This window comes from Physeter macrocephalus, chromosome 12 (genome assembly GCF_002837175.3).
Source record: "Physeter macrocephalus isolate SW-GA chromosome 12, ASM283717v5, whole genome shotgun sequence".
In the NCBI taxonomy this organism is placed as follows: domain Eukaryota; kingdom Metazoa; phylum Chordata; class Mammalia; order Artiodactyla; family Physeteridae; genus Physeter; species Physeter macrocephalus.
Genome location: NC_041225.1, coordinates 88,498,090 through 88,511,352, shown reverse-complemented (window position 1 = coordinate 88,511,352; position 13,263 = coordinate 88,498,090). Strand labels below are relative to the sequence as shown.

General features: G+C 41.2%; 1 protein-coding gene across 7 annotated transcripts in view; it reads right to left on the bottom strand.

Moving 5' to 3' along the window:
• Positions 1 to 13,263, bottom strand: part of STAMBP (STAM binding protein) — a 36,495-nt gene that overhangs the window by 6,041 nt on the left and 17,191 nt on the right. For 4 of the 7 annotated variants that reach the window (XR_008618920.1, XM_024133518.3, XM_024133519.3 and 1 more), the window contains exons 3-7: positions 6,470 to 6,545; positions 6,057 to 6,152; positions 4,560 to 4,923; positions 3,391 to 3,515; positions 2,371 to 2,508 (exon numbers count right to left, since the gene is read on the bottom strand). Coding sequence is in view for 6 of the 7 variants with exons in the window: in XM_024133518.3 (XP_023989286.1) it covers positions 2,371 to 2,508; positions 3,391 to 3,515; positions 4,560 to 4,923; positions 6,057 to 6,152; positions 6,470 to 6,545 (799 nt within the window). In the remaining variant the exon portion in view is untranslated. Of the gene's footprint in view, positions 1 to 2,370; positions 2,509 to 3,390; positions 3,516 to 4,559; positions 4,924 to 6,056; positions 6,153 to 6,469; positions 6,546 to 8,334; positions 8,428 to 13,263 lie in introns of those variants that run through there. The other 3 variants (XM_028496554.2, XM_028496555.2, XM_055089264.1) reach the window with 3 other exon arrangements.

Below are 13,263 nucleotides of genomic sequence, written 5' to 3'. Positions count from 1 at the left end.
ATATTATATAATTCTATTTACATAAAGTTCAAAACCAGGCAAAACTAAACTAGTTTAGGGATACACACTTAGGTGGTAAAGCTATACAGAAAAGCAAAGAATTTCCAGAAATGTCAAGTGAAGGACTATCTATACCAGAGAGGAAGGGTGACTGGGCAGGACATGGAGGTGGGAGTGTGCTTCTGGCGACGCTCTATTTCTTGACTTAGGTAATGTGTGCGCACAGATGTTTGTTTAATGATTCATTAAAGTGCACATTTATTTTATGTACTTTCTTATACACATTTCAAATATAAAGGTTTTAAAAAAAACAAAATAAAAACAGAACACATTTTCACACTAAACCATAAATCAAGCAAACTCTCTCCACGTGGCTATTCCTTAAGCCACCATTCCATCTCTTTCCTTTCCTTTAGTCAGTGCTAAGCTCTTCAAAAAATCAGTATATATTTCACTATCACCACAACCTCAATACCCATTACTTCTTAAAACTTTTTAATCTGCCTAAAACCCACTATATTGAGGTCATCAATGACCTCATCAAATCCAAAGGGCTCATACAAGTCTTCATCTCTCTGCAACATGTGACATAGTTAACATCCTGAAGCTTCTTCTTAAGACGTTCCTCCTCCTTTGGCGTCTGTGCCTTAACACTCCCCTCACCTTTCTCTGACATCTCCTCGCTTCATGACTGACTACTCCCTATGCTCCCCTAAGTGGCCTGTCCTTCAAGCTGCCAGTGAATCTCTTCTTGCTCTCCACCCTCCTCCAGTTCCAAGGCTTCCAAGGTCAGCTCTATGCAGAGGTCTCCCGGTTCTCTTTCCCACCTAGACCTTGTTCCCAAGTTCCAAATGCCTGATAATTACCTCCACCAATATAATGTCAAATACTCAGAACTGAAGACACCATTTGCCCCACTTCCAAGTAAGTTCTCCTGCTGGAGCCTCTGTTTCTGCTTATGAGATGATTAATCATTGCCACCCCCATGAGTCAGGCCTGAAATCTCTAAGTCATCACTTTTACTCATCATCCTCTCTTACTCATTCCCCACATCCTCTGAAATCCTATATTTATCTCTTCCTTCCCAAATGCACTGCCGTCACTGTAGCTCTCATCATTATTAGATTTTATCATCACATTAACCTCTTAAATGATCTCCCTGCCTCAACCTCCTCACTAAAAAGCAGAACTATCCTGCCTGTCCACCCAAAACCCTCCAGAACACTGCTCCTAATGTATCATGTGAAAGCTTACCTACCACTGTTTCCTGATATGAACCATAAGCCCCAGAAAACTGGACCACTCAATGCTCCAGGATCACAGTCTGCCTATTCCAATGTTGTCCCCTCCATATGTAACTCTCCCTTGGCTCACCTTGTCAAAATTCTAGAAAATCACCCCAGGTGTGATCCTTCCCTCCTATGAATTCCACAGGGCTGTTTGCACCTCTTGAGGCACTTGGCACATTCTGCCTCACATGAAGAGTTATGACTTGTCTATATGTCAGTCTCCTTTATAAGACTAAAATCATATCTTACTCAAATTTGTATCCCCTGGTGGATAAGGTACAAGTTTTCTACTCCCCATGTACTATAACGGGGGATACACAATAAAAGGCAAATATTTATGAAAGGACAGAGGCACACTGACTGCCTCACAGGTCAGTATTTCCCAAATTCTAACATACAAGTGTGTGCAATCTTCCCAAATCCAGAAATGAGCTGCCTTGTTTGTATGTAACCCTGTCACACAACATGGAAAACAGCTTGGTCTATGAGAATGAGGGGTTGAAAAGGAATAGAAAGAAAAATTAAGAAGTAATCTTTAGGGATGGAATTATATTTTACCTGAATATTACCAGAAGACTGTTAAGACATGCAGACACTTGAAAATCTCCTATATTGGTGGCCCTCTGTTTTACGTAAAAGTATAGGCTGCTTTAAGAAAGACCAAATGGAGGCATCTGAATTAACTTCCTTGGCTCATTTAAAATATTTTGATTTATATACCTTTCAGGAACATCATTTGTACGAAGTAACGCATAGCCTCTACCGTCAAGGTCCACATACACTCTAGGCTAGCATCCTATCACTGTTCATGCTCACAGGGGAATTGGGACTTTAGGGAAACAAGTTCATTTCCATTAAAAAATTTTAAGTTAAAAAGCCCTAAGTAATGTCCGGAAATCAATACTGTGGTGCAAGCAGTTAAGCATGCTAGGGAAGTCAAGTCTGCATCCAACAGAGGGAAATACAACCATCTAAATAGTCTGGATACAATTCACTCTGCTCCAAGAAAAAAATAAGCAGTGTGTTTATAACATCATGTGAGAAGAGGAGACGAACCCCTGGAGAGCTCGGAATTGCTTACGTGAATCCAGCCCAGTGTGATGAGACCCTGCTGATCCTGTATGAGGAAAAGCTCTTCTTCGTTCTCGGTGTTGCAATAATCAGACCCAGCACTTTGCTTGGGGATGAGGACATGGGTAATGGTAAATTCATTCCTCATCTGTCAAATGAGAAAACAACTCATCACAATTCCCTGGCACTTAGGCAACCCCACTCTGTCACAGCGGTGGAAAGTTAAACATCTATACAAGCGAAGGCCCTTCCCCCCAGCATGAGTCTTCTTCGTGAGGTGAGTCCCTTATGTCAGTCATGTTCACAACCTTGACTGCCCAAGTACATTGCTTGGGGCCCTCTGCAAAGCCACAGGTGCCCACAGCCCTGTGGGAATTCCCTGCTGCAGCCAAACAGGTCTACTCATGATTCTTAAGCAGCTCTGGGTATAGTACCATTTCTCTTCCTTTGTTCATGTCTAGAGTAGTTTCCTTTTACTATTTCTCTAAGCCCTTCCCATCCTTTAAAGCTCAGTTTAAGTCTCCTCCACCTTATGTGTTTATTTATGCAGCAGTTAGTAATGGGTTCTTTAAGCACCTCCATTTAATGATCCTTCTTTCCTTATAATTCCTAGCGCTTTTATTGTACATACTAGTCAGCAGACTATCTATCTTTTGGTGTATATCTCCCATCCCTCCCAAGTGCTTGGGTACTTTTTGCGGACACATGCTCTGTGCCTTACATATTTCATATTCCCAGGTCCTGCCATAAAGTCGGTGTTCGAAAGCTGATATACAGGATCTTCCTACCAAGTTTAGAAATAGGTATTTCTTACCACTGGCATTAAAATAATCAGTTCAGTTCAAGGGACTCTGAAAATCAATCAAATACAGTGTCACTAAAATCAAGGTGACATTGCATTATGCTGCCCATGGCTCTTTGGCAGAAGGACTGGCACACAGAGTAACTGACCCTGGATATCTTCTCTGAGAGTCACAGGAGGCCAAGGGGGAAGAAACAGTCTCAGCTCAGGAAAGCATTTGTCTTTTACCAGTTTTCCACAGAGAATTCCACATGTCTCTACTCCCCGGGCAGTGTTGGCACTGGCCAACTGGAGAAACTGTGGGCAGAGCTTCCCAGGCACCACCACGTGGCGCAGTCCATCGATTGTAGGAGCTGTAATGGAGAAAGAAGAAACGTCTGAGATCATGGGCCACAGCCTCCCCAAGCAGACCTCAGAGCTGGCAGCCCTGGGAGAGCAATGCTAAATCACTGGGGTCCCGCAACTGTAGGCAGTGCGTGGGGATCTCATCCTTATGGCAGAAGAAAAAGGGCTGTAAAGTCTCTTCTCCAACCTCCTGCCACAGCCATTGGGAGTATGTTATTTCAAGAAAAGAAAAGAGGCTTTAATCGTGCAAGTTAACACAAGGGTAAACTACTGCTTAAAAGAAGTTTCTGAGCTATTCAGGAATAATAGTGAGAGACAATCCTGCCGAGTACATGGGGTGAAACCCTGAAGGCCAGGCTTCAAGAGTCCAGCACCCCTTGCCCACTCTTGCCTTGTCCTTTTAAGTGGATCTTCTGCGAAGCTGAATTCCTTACATGACTACTTGAAAGACAATTCCTAACAAAAAAATCTATTCTAATAATCAAGGCATACTCATCATTTTGCTGCTATTGTTATTTTCTCAGATAGCCATACACTGGTGAGAGGAGGAAAGACTCAATAGTTTTATGGCTACACTGAATTATCACTGACTACATACAATATTTACCTTGACTAAGCTCCTTACCAATTAGGAACATTTGCAGGGCAAGCACAATTCAGTAGCTCTTTTTTATTATTTAAAGGTCAGTGGTTGAATTGTAAAGTGGTACTATAAATCTCAAATTTCCTTTACAAAAGGTCAACAGTGGTCTCTAGTTCACTGAACATTTCAAATCTCTGTATAACCCTTAAAAGCTGAGGGTCTGACTTTCAAGGATGTTCTTAGCTCTTCAGAAAATCAACCTGGCCCAGGTAAACTATATGTCTTAAGCAAAGCCCACTTTATAATATAGCTGTGATAGAACACAGTATGGTAATACTAATCAAATGGATTCTGTGACCAGAGCCTAATGAGTGGGATCATGGAGGTAGTCGTAGCTGAATCTCCTGGAATGACACCCTGTTTGGCTGCAGCTGAGATAGAAGAGGACGCAAGCAAATGAATTCACTACCTTCTGAGTTGCTCAATGCTCCAGGTTTCAAGGATCTATCCACTACAGGTGGCTTGGCAGGCCTTACAGTTGTATTACAGTCCGAAGGCTGTGTGTATATAACAGGTGCTGTGGGGAATACATCTAGGGAGGGCTTCTCTAAGTCAGGTACCAATGGGCCGTCCAGGCCAGGGTCCACTTTCCCAAACTCCTGTACAATTTTCAGTCGTTCTTTTTCTAGTTCCTGGTTCCGGATCATCTCCTCAAAGGCATGGAACTGTTCCTGCTCCAACTGTTGCTGCTTCTGTTGTGCCACCCTCTGTCTTTCCTTTTCCAGCTCTTGCTGGATGGCTACGTTTTGGGCAAATTTTTCCTCTTCCTTCTTCTACAAAGAATGAATAGGAGTTAGGCTAACACTTAACACTCAAGTGACTTCACATCTTAGGAGGACAAGGCTTTTCAGCAGGGAGATTGCCCCAAACGTACTTCTGCTCTAGCGTGAGCTCCCAACACAGAATTCATGCTTCCCTTAGTACCTCTACACCCGTGGAACAGCTGCTGCTCCCGTCTATCTAACTACCATACACCTATTCTTCAAAAACAGTTAAAGTCCTGATCCTCTCGGTACCTTTTCCCAATGACTTTAACTAATGCATTTTCTTCTTTATCAAGATCTCAAGGCAACTTACTGCCTGCACCTCATAATCTGTATCAGACAATTTTAGCCTCTGGTGTGCCATGTATACATTCTGTATCCCAAGTAAGGCTGTGAAACAGAACCAAATCCAAACTTACAACTGCCATGTTGGGGGTCTCTATTGAATTTTAACCCTGAATGAAGCCTCTGAAATTTTTCTGGTGATTGGTCCAATATAGAGTGACATTTTAAACTACTAAGAAACATCAAGCAACAATCTCCTTCATGAAGGTTTTCACTCACTGGGTACCTTAGAAATACATAGCTGTTCACCTCTCTACTGATTTTCAACATCAGAGTCCAGAACAGAATTCAGTAGAGTGTACAAAAAAATGTGGAAGTGCTTGCAGTGTGTGTTCTCACCTGACACAGACCAATGACACTGTCTCAGAGCTTCTCATGTGTTTTAATTGACTCTTCCTAACAAGAATCATTTGAAAATAGCTTGAAAAAAAACCCCAATTATTATAAACAGGTATATCCTATGTTGGATATAATCAAATGTGTATCAAATACCCCAAATTCTCTGATCTAAAAACCCTATACTTTAGTGCGATTTTCATTGTTCTTAGGTTCTAGCTCTAGACGTGGCAGACAAGCAATAGATATTCTGTCCCTCAAGTCATCCTCTTAGATAAGCAGGCTAAATCTGTATTAGAATCCTCAGCCTAAACACCTTTTTTAAGTTTCTGGTCTTTGCCAATAAAGTAAAATATCACATTAAAATCACAAGATCTGCTGAAATATCTATTAGAATCCTAGGTCACAGCCTAAGAAACCAAAATAATTTCCTTTTTTTTTTTTTGCTATTACATACTCACTTTTTCTTCATTATAGTCTATATATTCTTTGGTATATCGTTTTAACAGTTCTGCTTTCAGCTCTTCTGCTTTGGGAAATGCAATCTCCTTTAATTTCTAAGACACAGAATCAAAAACTGGGCATTAGAACAATTGCCAGCTAATTAAGTAGAGAAGTAAAAAGACTGAAGTCAAGTTGGCAATGGCAACAATGTTTCTAAAAATATTTAAATAATAATTTAAATTTAAATAATTTAATTTAAAATACCCCCTACCATACCATACCTGATATTTCGTAACTGATCTGGTGAAATGGCCTTATCTCCTATTTGCAGGATATGATGCTCAGATGCAGATACTGCTACTTATATTTTGGAGTTAGTCTATGCTTCTTTGAAGCTTTTAGATGGGCAACAGTTAAAGTGAAGACCCACCTTTACTGTGTCTTTCTTTTCAGGAATGACAGCCGATTTGTAATCTCGATGCTTTGGTAGTTTCTCAATGAAGAGCCTAAGGGAACAGATCAGATTGACTGTGATGCAAAGAAGATGTCCAAATGTCCAAAAGACTCTGAAGCAATGCAACTCCCTTCCCCTGCAGAGACTACTTGATGGGTTTCCAGGCATGCAGGGGTAAGGGGTAACAGGCACACCCTGACAGGTCATGTTCCCCACTCATCTCTAGCCCTGTAAAGAGCAACAGAGTGTTTCCCTCTTCTCCCAAATCAGAAGTGCAGCAGCACCAGACTCCTACAACAAAAACGATGGGGAGGAAAAAGTCTATCCTGTGCCCCAAAATACACCTCCAAAGAGATTCTTTTCTTGTTATGACAGTAACAGGCTTCCAAAGGAAAAGGCCTCTCACAAATCATTCTTCAGAGAACACTTTGGCAGCCAAGGACAGGAGGCTAAGAGAAAACCCACATTCTATTACTACTTCTAACTCTGTGTGACCGTTAATGCTGGCTTTTCTTCTTTAGGATTCATGTTCCGTCAAAGAAGAATATTCCTTGCACCAGATTAAGCAAGCGATGCTTAGACAGTTCATGTGTTATATGTGTGTAATATGTGCACGTTACATATGTAACGTGCATTATGATCTCTGATGAAAAGTGCTTAGAGAAACATAAGTGCTAGATTTCCTCTTTCAGTTCTTGTCCTTGGCTGTAAAGCTCAGTGGGAAAAATAAACGGAATCAATTCAAAGATCTCTAACATTTATGATGTCTACTTGGGGACGGTGAAAATAAATAGAAGTTCAGTAACTTGTCATAGCCAAAATGGAGGGTTCAGAATTCAATGCCAGCAGGCCGGTTCCAGAGTCTACTCTTTCAACCACTATATCATACTGCCTCCTCATGGTTCCTGGAATGTCCAGAACTGTTGGAGGGGTTCTGAACAAAGATGTCTTTCAATAGAATTAGGTTGTAATAAACACAAGCTGAGACCCAAAACAAATAAATTGAGGGTAGCTTGCCCACAGCCACAAAACACTGTTATGTAGTTGGGATTAACTGACTCTTTTTCAGTTTTTGCCCATGGGTAGGAGGAAACAGAGGAGGAAGACTCAGTAAAGGGAAAAGAAGAAGATCCCCACCAAAACACACCCTCTATAGATGAGCCATCCTCCTCTGTTCTAATTAGGCACATGAAAATTTCATTTCAATCCAATTTCACAAGACCCCTCAGGCAGGGATGAATTCCAAAATCAAAACAATTCTAAAAATTGTCCTTTGGGTTCATGAAAAATGAATTAAAAGTTTCCTTGAAGTCTATACTTAAAACAAGCACAGATTCATTTTTCAACCATGAAGTCCTGAAGAGGATAGTAGGATAAATAAGGCATAGATCTTGTGCTCAAGAGACCTATTATTCAGTAACTCGAAAGACCAAGGTACACACGTTCACTACCTTCAGCAGGCTAAGTGTGCTTTGTATTGAAGCCTCAATCAGCCAAGAAAGTAACATGTCATATAAACACCACACTTTATTTTCATTTATGCTCTCAGCCTGAAGAACTGTAAAGTCCCTGAGGCCAGAGATTTCTGTGTTTCATGTATCTGCAAAGTGCAATAAAACAAGATATGCCTGTGTGCATGTATATATATTCATTTATTTTGTTTATAAGTATATAAAGTTACACAGGAAGTATATACAGAAAGTAGCAAAAATAGAGGACAGGGGAAATAGAGTGGATGAGACAAGAGTGGGAGTGAAAATTTTCACTATATACCTTTTGTTTTATTATTTCGATTTTGAACCATGTAATGAAAACTAGCTTATAAGATAAAACTCCCAGACCTGAACATGAATACCTTTCTCTTGTTTCAGTAACTGCAGTCAATTTTCTGAATGAGGACATATGGGCAGAAGCATCTCCTGAAAACAGAATGGGCAGCATAACCCACTGCCCACACTGGAGGCAACAGAGCTTGATGGTTAGGAGGGCAGGCTCTGGAGCCACCCTGCTTAGGTTCAAATCCTGGCTTTAAGCACTTACTAGCTGTGTGATCTCCAGCACCATCCCTCAGTTTCTCTCTCTATATAAATTATATATACAGAGACAAACTAGTACTACCTGATAGGGCTGCTATGACACTAAAATAGATTTTTAAAAATAAATAAAATGCTGAGCACAGTGCCTAGCACACAGCCAACATCTGCTATATGTTTATATGATTGTTTTTACTAATAAATAAAAACGTGAGCAAGAAGAAGAGATGAAGATGTTAACACCAGGGTTAGAAATTTTCTAGGCAGAGAATAGCTGTGGCCCAGATGTATACTGTTCTCTGGGTTATACCTGGTTGCAGTCTATAGACAGGAAATGTACCAAAGCAAACAAAGATGCATTGGCGAAACACAAGCAAAACAACCTAATGGAACAATAGAAAAAAAGAGATACACAGAAAAGTAAATAAAAAGGTAAATAATTATATAAAATGGTACTCAACTTTACTTATATATGAAAGAAATTCAAATTAAGATATCATTTTCATCTATCAGATTGGCAAAGGCTTAAAAGTTGATTACAATCAGTGTAGGCAAGGGCATAGAGAAATGGGTATCCTTACACACTCTTAGCAGGACTGTAATTTGATAATACCTTTTTCCTTAGGAGAGGAAGGGGAGTGGGAAACAAGTATTCAAAATTTAAAATGTGTATATCCTTTAAACTCACAATTCCACCTCTATGAATTTATCCTATAATAATACAAAAATATATGTATAAGACTGTTCAATACAGCATTGTTCATAAAAGTAGGGAAACCTGAAAACCTAAATGACCATCAGTAGGGGATTATTTAATAAATTATGGTGTACCCAAATGTGGTAAAACAACATAACCATTCAATCTTTGCTTCAACAAATATTTACTGATCATCTACTATGGGGTCAGGAATTATTATAAAGGCTGGCGATTTGGCAGTGAATGTCACAGTCACAAATTCCTCCCCACCATAGTGTACATTACAGTGGGGGAATAGACAATAGACAAAATAAAAAGTATTACAGATAATCAGTGTTAGGAAAAAGTCACTAATAGGGAAGAGGAATAGAAGTGACAGGGAAGGGATTGAGCTTTTAGATAGGGCAGCTAAGGAAGGCATCACTGAGAAGGTGGCAGTTAAGTAAGGACTGGAAGAGTAAGCCATGACGATATCTGGGATAAGACTGTTCCAGGCAGAAGAAACAGCCCTAAGGCAGAATGAGATGCTGGATCAATGTGTCCTGATGCGGAAAGATATGACTGTTAAGAAAGCAAATTGTAGAAAATAATATATTGTATGATCTCATTCAGGCTTTAAGAAAAAAGGATAAAGACATGAGCCCATGTGTTTGCATGGGCATATTTTCTTAACAAACACATAAATAAACACACAAGAAACATAACAGTGATTACCTCTGGCGGATGGGAATTTTCTTTTCACTTTAATATTTCCCTTGCTGTATGGTTTGAAAAAAATTTGTTTTAATCATGGACAAATATTACTTTTGTGTAAAAATAATTTAAAAAGTCAAGCAGAAATTCTATAACATGGTAGGGAATTATTTAATAAATTATGGTGTACCCAAATGTGGTAAAACAACATAACCATTCAATCGTTGCTTCAACAAATATTTACTGAGCATCTACTATGGGGTCAGGAATTATTATAAAGGCTGGCGATTTGGCAGTGAATGTCACAGTCACAAATTCCTCCCCACCATAGAGTGTACATTACAGTGGGGGAACAGACAATAGACAAAATAAAAAGTATTATAGATAATCAGTGCTAGGAAAAAGTCACTAATAGGGAAGAGGAATAGAAGTGACAGGGAAGGGATTGAACTTTTAGATAGGGCAGCTAAGGAAAGCATCACTGAGAAGGTGGCAGTTAAGTAAGGACTGGAAGAGTAAGCCATGACAATATCTGGGATAAGACTGTTCCAGGCAGAAGAAACAGCCCTAAGGCAGAATGAGATGCTGGATCCATGAGTCCTGATGAGGAAAGATATGACTGTTAAGAAAGCAAATTGTAGAAAATAATATATTGTATGATCTCATTCAGGCTTTAAGAAAAAGATAAAGACATGAGCCCATGTGTTTGCATGGGCATATTTTCTTAACAAACACATAAATAAACACACAAGAAACATAACAGTGATTACCTCTGGCAGATGGGAATTTTCTTTTCACTTTAATATTTCCCTTGCTGTATGGTTTGAAAAAAATTTGTTTTAATCATGGACAAATATTACTTTTGTGTAAAAATAATTTAAAAAGTCAAGCAGAAATTCTATAACATGGATGTATTAAGGGCTCTAATTTCTTCCAGTCTTAAAAGTTAGTCAGCAAAGTGAGCATTAGCACAAATGAAAACCCTCTTCAGTCCATAAGCCCCAATCCTGGTGGTAAACATTTTCAACACAGGTGACAGGCCATTTTCAGAAAGCAGGTCTGTGTTGTAGGGGGCTCACACAGCAGACAGGAATTGCCTAAGTCCTCTGTAACTCTCTTCTATGCAGCCTAGTCGATGACCATAAAAAGCTGCGAAAGAATCCACCGCCTGGATTACTACTGTCTGTGCTCACCAAGAAAATATGTACTGATTTAATATGTTGAAGATCCTTCTTCTATACTGGGGTCTGCAAAAGGCAAAGCATTCCTACAGTAGGGGAAACCTCTGAGGGGGGAAATGTGCTTGAGGTCATTAAGACGCCTGAACTGCTCAAGGGAAAAGAACAAACATGCCTTTAAAATTCCCAGTTAAAGTATGCAAAAAGGTCTAGAACAATGACTCAATAGTGGGGGGGAGGCAGAAGAGTGGTGAGGTAGAGGCCTACCCTCTTCCCTCCTCTCTCCTCAGTGTAATAACTGCCAAAGTGAGCCTATGTTAACTGACAGGAATATACCAAGTAAACTGCGGTAGAAAAACTGACCAAGAATACTGAGCTAGAAGTTTTTTTGTAACTCCTAGGGCTTGTCAGTTCACAGAATCAGAGTTAGGGCCTTGAAGATATCTGCAGGAAAAATGAAGGTAGCTACATTTATTGATCCAGGTCTAGCCAATCCAACAAAGTCCCAAATTAAACCCCAAATCTAACAAGTTAAGTAATACATTCTACCCTCCTCTCACTCAACTCTCCTCTAGGCCTAGTTCATCATGTTAAATGGTCCTATAAGCAGAACACCACATACAGGAACAGACTCCCCTTATCGGTCTTGTTGTTAACACTGATATTCATATCACACAAAGTAACACCAAATCACAGAAAAAAAATCAACTTCTTAAGCATCCGTGTACCATTAATCCTACTCCCTCTTGCCTATATAAGAGTTTATTTCTACACTGAAACTCTCTTTTCTGTACCGTTAACCTCTCCTTCTCCACAGTATCCTTTCCATCAGCAAAAAGTATGCTCTAGAATCTCCCATCTTAAAACACACACACACACACACACGCACACGCACACGCACACACACACGCACATGCACGTTCATGTACTCCTTGTCCCCCTCAATTACTTCCTCAGTTTTCCACTTTACTTCCTGTCCAACTTCTCCAAAGAGCTGTCTATGCCAGGGCTTGGCAAACTACAGCTAGAGGGTCAAATCTAGCTCTCCATCTGTTTTTATAAATAAAGTTTCATTGGAACACAGCCTCACCCATTCATTCGTGTATTATCTATGGCTTGCTTTCACACTACAAAGCAGAGGTTGCAACAGAGATCAAATTGCCTGCAAAGCCAAAAATATTTACAGGTGTTGGGTGCAGCCACTTTGCCCTAGGAGCTCTGGTCTGAAGTGCTGGGGGCAAGACCTCTGCACGGGGCACCCTGTGAGCAAATGAAACTAGATTAAGCATGAAGGAAATGAAAAAAAAGGATCGTTGACTGAAAAACTACTGACAGGGAGGACCTTCAAGATGGCAGAGGAGTAAGACGGAGATCATCTTCCTCACCACAAATACATCAAAAATACATCTACATGTGGAACAACTCCTACAGAACACCTACTGAAAGCTGGCAGAAGACCTCAGACTTCCCAAAAGGCAAGAAACTCCCCCACGTACCTGGGTAGGGCAAAAGAAAAAAGAATAAACAGAGACAAAAGAATAGGGATGGGACCTGCACCAGTGGGAGGGAGCTGTGAAAGAGGAAAAGTGTACACACACTAGGAAGGCCCTTTGCGGGGGGAGACTGTGGGTGGCGGAGGGGGGAAGCTTCAGAGCCACGGAGGAGAGCGCAGCAACAGGGGTGCGGAGAGCAAAGCGGAGAGATTCCCGCACAGAGGATCGGTGCCGACCAGCACTCCCTAGCCCGAGAGGCTTGTCTACTCACCCGCTGGGGCGGGTGGGGATGGGGAGCTGAGGCTCGGGCTTCGGAGGTCGGATCCCAGGGAGAGGACTGGGGTTGGCGGGGTGAACACAGCCTGAAGGGGTTAGTGCGCCACGGCTAGTTGGGAGGGAGTCCGGGAAAAGTCTGGAACTGACTAAGAGGCAAGAGACCATTGTTTCGGGGTGCGCGAGGAGAGGGGATTCAGAGCACCGCCTAAACGAGCTCCAGAGATGGGCGCGAGTCGCCGCTATCAGCGCGGACCCCAGAGACGGGCATGAGATGCTAAGGCTGCTGCTGCAGCCACCAAGAAGCCTGTGTGCAAGCACAGGTCACTATCCACACCTCCCCTCCTGGGAGCCTGTGCAGCCCGCCACTGCCAGGGTCCCATGATCCAGGGACAACTTCCCC